This window comes from Callithrix jacchus, chromosome 16 (assembly GCF_049354715.1).
Source record: "Callithrix jacchus isolate 240 chromosome 16, calJac240_pri, whole genome shotgun sequence".
NCBI lineage: Eukaryota > Metazoa > Chordata > Mammalia > Primates > Cebidae > Callithrix > Callithrix jacchus.
The window spans coordinates 72,214,431-72,228,511 of NC_133517.1; the positions used below are offsets into that span (position 1 = coordinate 72,214,431).

General features: G+C 39.2%; 1 protein-coding gene across 4 annotated transcripts in view; it reads right to left on the reverse strand.

Moving 5' to 3' along the window:
- Positions 1-14,081, reverse strand: part of NSMCE2 (NSE2 SUMO ligase component of SMC5/6 complex) — a 271,400-nt gene that overhangs the window by 206,200 nt on the left and 51,119 nt on the right. For all 4 annotated transcript variants that reach the window (XM_008983274.5, XM_002759232.6, XM_008983273.5 and 1 more), the window contains one exon: positions 1,584-1,690. In XM_008983274.5, coding sequence (XP_008981522.1) covers positions 1,584-1,690 — 107 coding nt within the window. The remainder of the gene's footprint in view (positions 1-1,583; positions 1,691-14,081) is intronic.

The window sequence follows — 14,081 nt, forward strand, 5'->3', positions numbered from 1 at the left end:
GCCTTATTGTAAGCTCCACAGAATGTAAGGCTCAAAGCGAGACTGATCCATATAACAGCACTAACTCTAATCTTTGGTAGTAAACATTTGTCTTATTCTTTTAAGACAGTGGTTTTCACCCTTGAATACATATTAGAATGAGTTTCTAAAAAATACTGCTGCTCCAGATTAATGAAATCAGAATCTCTGAGAGTTCAGAAACTGGCTGGTTCTAGGGTTCAGCTGAAATGGAAAGCCTCTAGTCTTAGTGCTATTCAGTTTCAAATATGATGTCAACATGACGGCACTGTCATATTTTCCTATGGAAGAAATATTTATAAGACCAGGATTAACAGTCACAATAGCCAGAAATATCAAAATTTTACAAGCTGAATGAGTTTATTACTTGGATATAAGGAGATATTCTGAAAGTTAGTCAAATACTATACTTAAATACAAACCATTAAAAAAAGCTCACTGGCCAGGCACGGTGACTCATGCCTGTAATCCCAACACTTTGGGAGGCTGAGGTGGGTGGATCGCAAGGTCAGGAGCTCAAGACCAGCCTGGCCAAGCCGGTGAAATCCTGTCTCTACTAAAAATACAAAAATTAGTTAGGCATGGTGGTGGATGCCTGTAATCACAGCTACTCGGGAGGCTAAAGCAGAGAATTGCTTGAATCCGGGAGGTGGAGGTTGCAGTGTGCCGAGATGGTGCCACTGCACTCCACTGTGGGTGACACAGTGAGACTCTGTCTCAGAAAAAAAAAAAAAAAGGAACGAAAACAAAGCTTACTATAACTATATAATGCTCATTTCATTGGCTTAGGTATTAAACATTATTTAAAAATGTATCTTACACTGAGTAGTTGCTGATCTTGTAAAATATTTGATTTTTGGAATTTTCCCATAGCTGTAAGTAAGAAAAGGCAAATAAAGAAACCAGAAATACAAGACACCCTATTACACAGGTATACAAAATCAGTTCAACAGGGAGTTTCCACTGCTCAGAGGACAAAGGACTTCTCAGAAACATTACTGCAATCGTATTGCTCATTTCTTACTCAACACAGTACTACTGAAAAGGATGTTGCCATGTTCCCACCTTAACTGTCTCATGTGTGGTTCCTGTGACAGCTGGAGTCAACAAAGATAAGTTTGGCTGCTGGAAAAACCAAAATACTGATCTTCTTTATTTTTAAACTTGCTCTAAAACCTTCCTTATTACCTGATTCTAAGAATTTGGCAATAGATGTGTATTAGTTAAAATTAGAGAATGAGTAACTAAATCTGGCCTCAATTTTAGACTTAAGCAAATAACAATAAAAACAAGTTGCATGCAATTTTTAGCATTTTTATAAAAATCTATTCACATTCAAAGAAGGCTTAACTAAAATTTTGAGACAAAAAAATAGATTTAATATTTTCCAGGAAAATATTTAGAATTCCAATTTTATGAGACTTCCAAATTAGAGGAAATTAATAGCTGCTACACTAAGGATAAGAAAACATTAAAGGATAGAGAAGAATTTTGATTTTGTGTTTCTATTTCTCGGTCAGTGCATTTATAATCAAATATATAACCAGTGAGTGGCATAAACTTACATGATTTATCGTAGATTGAACAGCCTTTACATAATGGTTTAGTTGCCGATCCATTACAGCAAATTCAACCATTGCCTTGTCCATACTATATTCACTACTCACTTCAGCTGAAAGAAAAAAAAAAAGCAATTATTATTTTCCATTTCAAATGCCATATCTGGAAAAAGTTACATCAATATAATCTACATTGGTCAATGTCTAAATAATTTTGTAGAGCTATTACATCTTTTTAAAAAAAATTCCCTTACCATATGGTGCTTCATTCAAAATTCTAATACATTCAGTAGAAGACAGCTCACAGGGAGTGGCAGGTTGGAAAGAAGACTTCTATTCAGGAGTTCCAGGCTGCACCCTCGCTTATATGATCTTACATCAATCACTACCTCTCCCAGCCTCAGTTCCCTCATCCATTACAGCAGCTCAGTCTTATATCTGCTGCATAAACCGTGAAGGATTACTAAAGGGCAAATAGGGAAGATTATTTATAAACAGTGAGCTAGATTATTTGGACCAATCTTCCTAATAAAAACAACCAAAGATAGTGGCTGGGCATGGTGGTTCACACCTGTAATCCTAGAATTTTGGGAGGCTGAGACGGGTGGATCACTTGAGGTCAGGAGTTCAAGACCAGCTTGGCCAACATGGTGAAACCCCAACTCTACTAAAACTACAAATTTAGCTGGAAATCGCTTGAACCCTGGTGGCAGTGGTTGCAGTGAGCCAAGATCGTGCCACTGCATTCCAGCCTGGGCAACAGAGCGAGACTTTGTCTCAAAAAAAGAGAAAACAACCAAAGATAACAGATAAAGTAGAAAAAATAAATAAATCTTAAAAACAAGAGTCACAGGATAATAAGAAATAACCAGGGCAAAATCTAGAATAAAACAGAAATGAGAAGTGGGGCCACAGAATGCCGAAGTCACATACTCATATAGTAAGCTGAGATCCCAACTCACAAAGATGAACGAAAAGTAATCCCTCCCAGCAACCTGGGACTGAAGGGAGGTTACTCTTGGCCATGAAGCAGAAGAGGAAAGAGAAAACAAACTGGTTTCAGAAAAACTGGCCATAAGGCAGCCCTCCTGGATCTGCAGCCTGGGCTCCCCTAACCTTAGTGATCCAGAGACCCCAATCTCTGATCTTGGTGGGAGGTGGTCTCAGGCACTCACAGGCATCTGGCAGAAGCAAACATAACTACCATCTGGAGAAGACACTCTTAATCTAGGTATCAAATAATCCCTACAAATAATTTTTGAGAATGAGCAGATCGGGGAGGGATAGCCTGGGGAGAAACGCCAAATGTGGGTGAAGGGGTGAAAGCAAACAGAACACACTGCCATGTGTGTACCTATGCAACTGTATTGCATGCTCTGCACATGTACCCCAAAACCTAAAATGCAATAAAAAAAAAAAACAATGGGATACTGAGAAATATCACAGCCTCTGTGCTGAGTGTTTCTACGTGCCCAAGACTATGCTAAAAAAAAAGAATGAGCAGATCACAGGAGAAAAAGCTAAAACAAAAATAAACATAAAAACAAAAAACCTTACATACCTATAATACACAAGAAAAAAAGCCACTAAGAGTAAGAATCAGCAGAAACAGATCCACAAATATTTCAGTTATTGTAACTATATTAGTCAGCATAAGAAACAACTATGTTTACTATCTTTAAAAAATTAAAATACCCCCTGGGAACAGGAGTCTATAAAAGGGAACTGGCAAATGAGAAGAGCCAGGCAATGTTGTTAAAAGTGCTTTTAAACCGTTTCTTCAAGCTCTAAACATAATTTCATCGATTAGGAAAAGATAGTTAACACAGGATCATTACAATTTCAACTAAAAACTTTGCATTTAAGATAATTAAATGAAAAGAAAATAAAGCTGACTTTTTAAAATCACATTTGGGAATAAACCTACTCAAAGACTGTCCATTCAAATACCTTAGCACAGACAAATGTCAGTTTTTCTTGTCTACTCTGAAGAATAATACCACAGGTCATTCCAAAGTCATGAAATAATGTAAAGTCCATTATTTACATTTAGCTCTTAAAACATCTACTTTAATTTTACAATAGTCACTTATAAGTATATTACATAGACTATCTCCTGGGTTAATACACTTCTGGTTAGAAGACCTTTTAGCTTTTACTATCTAGGTCGCACCCCCGCCCCCCACCCTCCGCCCCAGGCTCCCACACTTAACATTGAGAATGTACCTCTCAATGTAAGTTTGGGGGCCAGGGGAGGTTGCAATGTTTATGTAAGAAAAATTTGTATTTAAATTCCCTAAATTAAAAATATGTTTAACAAAATGGTGAGTGAGAAAAGGCTCAGGTCACATTCCAAATAAAACCGTTAGATCATTAGAGTCAGAGTTTGTTATTTTGAAAATTTCTGAATGTCAACAAAATGGACATGCTGCTTAGATATTGCTGGTACCAACATGTGGATGTTGCTACAGATATAGCAACTGTTTGTTAAAAATCATATTGTTTGATGATAAAGAAGTGAATTTTAAACAATTTATATCCTAATGTAATAGATATTCTGTAATTTATTTAGGCATTTCACTGTACTTAGTTACATTTCAGTAAATTGATTAGGGGTTTTAGTTAACCCATACTTTATTTTTTTCATTTAAAATAATGAAAAATAAACTACATTTAAAATAATGAAAAATAAACCACCAGCCTTATCTAGTTAAAAGAAAGCATTGTTTTATTTTGTTTTTCTTAATGGGTCAGTATATGTTATAGGTATTAAATTCTGATACTGAAACTGGTCAAAAAAGTGGGTAAAGCTGGTAACCTGGACGAAGACTAACAGTATAAAATGCTTTTCCAAAACTCTGAATAATTAGAGGTGCCCCAAAACTAAACAGATACCCACTAAAGTATCTGTTGGGAGCAAAAGTCTGAAGCATAAGAAATGAGTCTTCAAGGGGCTGAAACCAGTGGAAACAGAATGTTAGCAATCTCCCTCTGGGATTAAACGAGTTAATTTTTGAAAGTACTCAGAATGTGCCTAAGACATTCAAAATGCTATAGAAGAACTGCAAAATAAAATAAATGAAGATGATAGTTCTCATTTCCAGGGTCCCATATATGCTAGGAAGACCTCTGGTTCAAGGCCAAAGAGACCTTCCTGCAAAGGAGGAAATGGGCAAGGCTTGGGTCAGTTTTGATGATGTAAAGCTTAAGGGAAGAATCTTTGGAGCCTAACTGTGGCTTACAGGCCATCTCAGTTCAGGCTCCAGGGCCCAAGAATGTTGGGACAAGCTGCTGAAGATCACTAGTGAAGAACAGTACAGCCTAAGCAACAAAAGGAAGGGGGAACACCAGAAGAGACCAGGAAGGCAATTTTAAAAAGAACTGAGGATCACAGCACATCTGGAAGCAGGGCCCAGTCAGATAACTGTAGCCAGGGGGTCTTGGTCTGCTGCAGCAGGGAGCTGAGAGACCAGAGACCTAAGATGAGAACTAGAAGAGCTCCCACAAGAGTATCTTGAAGACAGGTCATGAGAACGCCCCTATCAAGTAGCAACCTGCCACAGCCATTTTAATACGATTTTTGTAATTCTTTTTGTTCTTCTTGTTAATCTTTATTTCCCGACTGCAGTAATAACCTCTTTTTAAGAACTTGACTTGCATTTCTGTTTCTGAAACAACAGACCAGGGAAAGCATAGGGAATCTGTGTCCTGTTCTATAAAATAAATGAGGTGGGAAAAGAAGAGTACAGTGTTTCATGAAAAAGGCAAACAGGTCAAATAAATCTTAGAGACTTTTGGAGGGGGAAAAAGGCATAGACACACAAACACAGAGCTGGTTACTGACTAAAAAGATGCTGGGGGCTGGGGTGGTTGTGGAGGGACTGATCAAGCCAGGGGCTCCCTTGATTCCACAGTATATCTTCCCACCATCAAAATTCTCCCACTTTCACTGAAAGCCCTTTTTGAGAATATATACCAAATTAAATCCTACACATCAATCAAGGGCTGAGCTCAGGGTTTACCTGCTTTGAAATGATACCAGCCTAGAAGAATGTCCTCCTTCACTTAATTTGTCTTAACACCTATACTCTTGATATTTCGGCACCATGATCAACCTTGCCTTTCTTATCTGCATGTTTCCTTTCACCAAAGAGATTTTAATCCATTTGAGGACAAGAATGATTTAGTGTTCTTAGGATCCAACAAAGAATTACAGCAACTCTTCCTTCGATATTCTTCTAAGACCATTATATTTTCATAAATTTGAAAATTAAACTTTCACTAAAATATAAATTGTCCTATCGAAGAGATTCAGCTGAATTAAAATGTAAAAGAGAACATGTGATATCACTTCACTTGCCTATTTTATATTTTCATTGTGATTTTCTCATAGGAAAAAAGATGGCACCAGCACTGGGGTGGTCGGTAGAAACCAAGAGTGATGTTCAAATTCACAGAATGATGACTCCAGAGAGAAAAGCATTGCTGTACAACACTTCTGCAAGTCTGGCATTAGGGAAGTTTAGTGCAGATGATAAAACATGGGAAGTAATGACAAGGACTTTATATGTATATACACATATATTACCTGTAGCTAACAATTAGGGAACACTATTATGTGCCGGCACTTCATACTTACATCAAATCTCAGAGCAAGTAAGAGTTAGGTAGTTTAATTTCCACTTTACATATGAGAAAACTGAAGTAACTTGCTCAAGGCCACAAAGGTAGTAAGCAGCAGTGTCAGGCCTCCCACTCTGGCTTTCTAACTGCAAAGTCTGCATACTTGCCCACCTGTGCAAAAAGGTATTAAACACAAGGAGAAGGACAAGCACCTCCAACTCCTCCATGAATATCCAGGGAACGAAAACCTTCAGGCAGGAGAAAGTCAAAGACCCAGAGCCTCAGCTCAGCTCCCTGGTGATCTGTTAGCATAGAACATTTCCAAGGGGGACACTAGGCAATGCCACTCAGTGGCTATCAGACATGGATCTGGAAAGCTCTTTCCCGATTCCTTAAGGAATCTGATAACAAAAAGAAAAGGGTTTTCCCCCTTTTCAAAGATGAGTAAGTTTTGACATTGGTGAAAACTGACCTTTCATATCAGCAAAGTTAATGTGAAGTTATGTAAGAGCAACCAAGTCATCCAGAGAATGCTAGGAGAATAACTAAGTCAACTTCAGCTGCTAAGAGGTCAAGCCTGTACTAGGCCAAGAGTACCAGCGGCAAGAGATGAAAGCAGCTGCAGACTGACTACCAGACAGCAAATGAAGAGCAGCAGGAGAGAAATGTTCAGGGGTAGGGAGAGTACTGGAAGGCTTCAGGTACAGGAAGGCAGAATTACTTCTGAATCCAGTTCAAAGTCAAAAACCACTTTTATTAGCCACACATTTGACTCCCCCACCACCACCCCCCATCCCACACCCCCTGCTCAGCTCTGCCAAGCAGAGTCTGGGAAACTAGGAATATTCACTCCTTCACTGAGCCATTCTGTAGCAGTTATTTATTAGAGTCAGCCCTTGCTTTCGTTAATCAAATGAACCTAAATGATATATGTGAACATTCATTTACAAGCCAATAAATACATGGAGAAGTCTCACAGTGCCTTGGTGACTCTATAAGACCTGTCACCTGATATACCAATTAAGAAACTGTTGCAAGAAGTCAGTACAGTAACTAGCTGTCCCCCACTGCCACCCCAGAAAATCAAGTTCAAAGGGCACAGATAATCCCTGATTTACATTGTAAAATTCTAGCTGTTTCTGTATGCCAGTGCCAGGCTGTCCTCCTATAAACCCTGCATGTCTGTACCCAATGACCCCAGTCACAAGCACAATGCTAAACCACGTTAACTGAAGTGTTATTTAAACCAGGAAGGGCCACTGAATTAAACCCATCCTTTAAAGATAGTTTCTATTTCATTTTGTTTTTTTCCTACTGAGTAGCAAACCCTGGAAAAACAAAGAATGATCAGCACTGAAGGAGTGGGTTTCTTTTTAGACTTAAGTGCTCTAATACTTATACAAAAAGTCTCTAAATAGCCTGCATATGATTTTCCTAAAGTTAAACTAACCTATAATTATGCAATCTAAGCAGCCACACTATTCATTAGACATGTCATCTGTTAATGTCAAAACGCACTAACAGCATTATTACAACTACATTGCTATTCTCTTTTTGAGGTGTTGAATAGGCATTAAAGTTCTAAGATCAACAGAACATTAAGCAGAAATGGGTGATTTTGTGTTATAATCAAATTCAACTCAAAATTCATGAGACTTCAACGAGAGGAAGATGATGAATGAGGCAGGAACAAGTATGAAAGAATGAAAGCAATGCTGGTTATGGCAACTGTGAAGGGCCCAGGGGCAAAATGAAGGAGAGGGGATCGTCTAAGAAAGGAAAGGAAGGGAGGGAACAAACTAGCTATTTTTATAGATGTAGACTCTCAAGCAAGACCAATTCCAGGTTCTTTGTGGCTAAGAGATGTGAGTAGTAAGCCTGTAGCAATACAGTCCTTATGGAGCACAGCATGGACTCATGAGTTTATCCGGTGTCAGTTCCAGCATTGTCTCGGGTCTATTCATATCCTATTTGTTCAGTATAATGCCATTTTCTAGGCCACAGGTTTAAAAGCAACAGCAGATGGGGGAACAGAAGATTCTTTCTCTTGGCTTCCCCAAGTCCAGGTGGGCATGGCCAACAGACCAATCAAACTTTCATTCCAGAGCAGCAACCAGTCCAGCAAGAAAGGGAGGGAAATAACCTGCTTTTTGACCAATTATTCTAAATAGGGCCCTCCTCTAACTACATCTGCCCTATACTGTAGCCTAAGGCAACCACTGGAGAGAATCTCGGAGGCACAGCCCTGAGGCTTGGGAAGGCAAGATGAAACAGGTCCTGTAGCATATGATACCCAGAGCCAAATGAGATCCCTCATCATCCCCTCAGGCTTCAGTAGAACTGCCTTTAATGAAAATAAAGACACTTTCTCCCTACTCTTTTCCCTCTCATATCCATAAACATTTATGTCTATACTACTTCATTACACTACCAGATATCTTTTTGCTTTGCTCTGCTGTTTCTTATGATCTCAGCCACAAAGCCCTTTTCCAGAATCCTCCTTAATCCTCAGAACAGAACCAAACACTTCATACCTAATGGGTCCATAAATTTTCTTTACCTTTACAACTAGGACACGTATATGTGTGTCTGTGTGTATATGTGTCTGTTAGGGAGACACACCCTCAAGACAAATTTCACCTATTTATTCCTTCCAACTCTTTGTGTCTGATTCCACTGTATAATTTTGCCCATGGCCAAGTTGTTTCCTGAAATTTGGTCCTAAACAAATAAAAACTGCAGAATCAAGTGTTTTTTAATTCTACAAAGCCATGTACGGGCATGTCTGAACAGGAACACCACCAATTATACATGGCGGATTAAATTCAACTCCGCACATTTTATTAGTACAACACTAGGCTAAAACAATGCAGACATTTAGTGTTCTTAAGGGGTTGCTGATTCCAATTCAACATGACTCATATACTCAGAAGACTCTGATAAATATTAAATGTCATAAAGTACATATGTCCATTTTGGCAAGGAAGAAGGAAGAAAAGGCGGTGAAGGATCGCCTGATTGTATTTTACATTTCTTAGAATAAATAAGACATATATTGGGAGATTTTACCTTCTGAAACAGAATATGAGTATTTCCCAATCTCTTCAAATTAAAACACGATTTTTTGATATTTTATAAACAAGACATCTATTCTTTTTGGATAAAACAAATCACAGTATCAAGCATATCCCTGACCCCTACCCACCAAAACACAACACAGAAAACAAAAAAACACGCTTCTTTTCTACTATAGCTCCAACTATCTCTAGCAGCACACATCTACACATGCACCTACCTCTATGAGTGTGTGTGTGTGTACGGGGGGGTGCCCTGGCAGCCTAATGTTAAGCAATCACATATTCATCAGGAGTTGAATTTAATGACTTACTCACTCCTTGAGCAATATGTAATAGGAACTTGGTTAATTCTCACTACACTGTACTTTGAACTTACAATTATTCTTCGACATAGATATTAGTGTGGCAAAATTAAAACTGAATACACAGCTGGACGCAGTGGCTCACACCTGTAATCCCAGCACTCTGGAGGCTGAGGTGGGTGGATCTCCTGAGGTCTGGAGTTTGAGACCAGCCTGACCAACATAGAGAGACCCTGTCTCTACTAAAGATACGAAATTAGCCAGGCGTGGTGGTGCATGCCTGTAATCCCAGCTACTCAGGAGGCTGAAGCAGGCGAATTGCTTGAACCTGGGAGGCGGAGTTGCAGTGAGCCAACATGGCACCACTGCACTTCAGCCTGGGAAGCAAAAGCAAAACTCTGTCTCAAAAACAAAACAAAACAAAAAAACAAGACTGAATACACATTTTGTAACTGCCATCCACCAGAAACCACAGTGAAGAGTGTTAACAGTGCATGACACAAGGTAGTGTCAGGGCTTCTTTACAAACACAGTGACTATGGGAGAAATCCTCGAGAAATAGTCACCTTTATAGTCAGGTATACCCGCGAACACAATTCCCTCATCATGGTGATACAGAAGAGCAATGATGTAATACAGTAACCAACAAAGCCAGCTCTGGAATTCGATTTCATTCAAATCTAGGCCTTATGAAATTACATGCTAGCTAGGTAGTCTTTGGCAAGTCATTTTACTACAGTCTCAATTTCCTTTTATATATAATGGGTACAATAACAGTTACCTCCTTCAGAAAGCTGATATGAGGACTAAATGAGATAATGTAGGTAAAACGATCTGCACAGGGTCTGGCTCACAGTAAGCCCTAACAAAATATTTGTCATTATTATCCTTATAGCATGGATAACTGCTCGGCAAATGGGATTAGTCTAAATACTGAAAGCACTTTGCCCTTGGAACGAAAAAGTAGCAAGTGAAAACCATCTTCTTAGCTCTCTTGGCTGTTGTTACTAACTTCCAAAGCATGAAACTGAACTCATAAGACCGCAGTGCTCCATGAGAAGTTTTGTAAACACCATACCCTTCCCCCAAGTTCAGAAACTCATTTGCCTAGCAAATGCTTATTGACCGACACACATGTCAGGCAGAGGGGAAAAATGTTTCGAAGCAAGAAGGGGCAGCTAACACTACCTATAGAAAGTAGAACAGGTGTAGCTGCTGAGGGCAAACTTGAACTGCGTCTTGAAGGATGAGTAAGTGTTCATCAGATGTTGACCAGACTGAGGTAGAGGCTAAACAAAGGCCTCACTCCTCTCCACAGAGACTGCATTAGAGTTAAAATCATCAAATAAAAACACCTGGGAATGATGACAGAAGGAGGACATAGATTTTTAAAACGGAACAGCTCTTCACTGGGCACTGAGTCCATGCCAGGCACTTTGCACCTACCACCTTACCCAGTCCTTTGTTTCAACAACGTGAATTCAGTATTATTAAACATATTGTAGAGATAAGGAAACAGATGCTCCCAGATGCTTAATCATTTGCCCCAGGCCACATAGTTAATAAATAATGGAGTTATGACTGAACTCAAGACTGACAAAGTTACCATGGAAGGCACAAGCCAGCGTCTGGACTACTGCACAGAAATAAATAATACACACTTCATGCAAAAGTCAGGGAGTAATGAATAATCTGTTCTGTACCTAAAGGAATTCTCCTAAACATTACTTTCTTTTAGGAAAGAGAGAAAGTGAAGGAGAGACTGATTGATTTAAACAAATAGTTCTACCTCAGAGTGATGGAGACCACATCTGTAGACAGATATATATCTATATCTATCTATCTATCTATCTATCTATCTATCTATCTATATATATATATATTTTTTTTTTTTTTTTTAAGATGGAGTTTCACTCTCGTTACCCAGGCTGGAGTGCGATGGCGCGATCTCGGCTCACCACAACCTCCACCTCCTGGGTTCAGGCAATTCTCCTGCCTCAGCCTCCTGAGTAGCTGGGATTACAGGCACGCGCCACCATGCCCAGCTAATTTTTTGTATTTTTAGTAGAGACGGGGTTTCACCATGTTGACCACGATAGTCTCGATCTCTTGACCTCGTGATCCACCCGCCTCGGCCTCCCAAAGTGCTGGGATTACAGGCGTGAGCTACCGCGCCCGGCCCTTAGACAGATATTTCTTTAGAATGTATGTTAATATTCTATAAATGACCGTGAGGGTGGTATAATTCAATATACTGTTTGAAATAAATTATATGATGAATTCAATTAATAAAATCATAGAATCAAACTTTGCCAATCATCAAAAGCATTATGAATCCCAGGCTATGGAAATCTGTCATTTTAAAGCATATCCACAGACCCTCTTTGGCTACCTAAAGCCTCCAAATCTTCATGGTCAGGTGTCTTTCATTTGACTTACCTTTTCTCCATTCCTTCTTGTCAATTTCTGTCTAATCCCTGGTAGACTGGAAAGAAAGTGTGAATTTAAGGCCAGAAGAGCATTTCATAAACAACATCATTTCAACAACTGCCATTTCTCCCTGGTCTTCAAGTCCTTGGCTGTGCTCAAGTCTTATCTACAGTTGCATGAATTAGAAACCCAAGAGGCTTAAGAAATAGAGCCTGGCTTTGACCAAATACCAAAGCTCTTGCATGAATTTGGAGCAGCAAAGACCAAAAAAAATAAGGCTCAAATCTCATATGATTTTTTTTTTTTGAGATGGAGTCTCGCTGTCATCCAGGCTGAAGTGCAGTGGTACAATCAAGGCTCACTGAATCTCAGCCTCCTGAGTAGCTGGGATTACAGGCGCCTGCTACCATGCCCAGCTAATTTTTGTACTTTCAGTAGAGATGGATGGGGTTTCACCATGTTGGACAGACTGATCTCAAACTCCTGACCTCAAGCGATCCTCCCACCTTGGCCTCCCAAATTGCTGAGATGACAGGCATGAGCCACTGCATCCAGCCTTCATATGATTATTGAGAAAATTAAATGAGAACGTAGGTATAGTACTCAACATGACGCCTCAAACACAGGAGACTCTTAATAAATGGGGGTATTTTGCTGTATTAATTGCACTTTGCAATATTCCCAATACAAATCTTCTTCTCCATTTAAGCGAGTATTTTCTGAATCACTTTTCCACACTCACTTAAGAGATGTTTTTAAAATTAATAAAGCCTATGGCTAACAAAGTAATCAAGTATATGATTGAAAATCTCAAACAGTACTAGCATGTGGTATCTCCAATCCCCAAATGCTCTCTTTAGAGGCAACTACTGCCATGAGGTTCTTGGGACAGTAATTCCACGGAAATATTCCATGTATAAGGCATCCCTTTTAAAAAAGATTATAGAAATTAAAATACTTCTAGAAACAGCAAAAATAAATTAAAAATGGTTACACCTGAGGAGAAACTACTCCCAGGAAGTTTCACAATGAAAACTGTATCTCTGTTCTCTAGCCTTTAGTAAGTGTAGGTGAACAGAAAGAAAAGTGTCTGGTTCAGTTTAATGACAAAATTTCCATTCTAAAAATAACAACATAAGGACAAATAAATACAGGTGGGAGGATGATATGGTTTTGGCTGTGTCCCCACGCAAATCTCATCTTGAATTGTAGCTCCCATAATTCCCACGCATCATGGGAGGGACCCAATGAGAGGTAACTGAATCATGGAGGCAGGTCTTTCCTGTGCTGTTCTTGTGATAGTGAATAAATCTCACGAGAGCTCATGATTCTATAAAGGGGAGTCCCCTGCACATGCTCTCTTACCTGCTGCCAATCTGGACATGACTTTGTTTCTCCTTTGCCTTCCACCATGATTGTGAGGTCTCCCCAGCCATGTGGAACTATGAGTCAATTAAACCCCTTTCCTTTATAAATTACCAGTCTCGGGTAAGTCTTTATTAGCGGCATGAGAACAGACTAATACAGAAGACAACATATACCATATTAAAAACAAAAAAAAAGTGATGCTAAACAAAGATTAGTATATGAGTGTTAGTGGAGGAGCTTCCATTTGCTCATTCAATTAATATTTACCAAGCAGACCATATGCCTAGCAATGTACAGGGTGCCCTGATCACAGTGGTGAAGAAGGCAAACACTGTATCATCTCTCTCAAAGAGCTTTTACAAACTTCTACTCCATGTAAAATTTCCTAAAAAGCCCTGATGTAACTCTCTGGTCTTAGTTTGGCTCTTAGTATGATGGGAAAGCTTGTTCCACCGCTGAACAGTTCTATTTATTAGAGTCCTTCCAAAGAGACAGCTGATTCAGCACCTCCCTAGAACATTGCCAGGCAATGACAACAATAAATACAAATTGCTCGTTCACATACATTAACTTACTCACACCACGTAACTTCTGCACACAGTGATTTTATTTTCTGTTTCACCTGGTTAAGGAAATTGAGTCTCAGAGAGGTTAACTACTTCCCCGCAATATCAGAAGCAGGCCTTAAATTCTGATCCTCTACT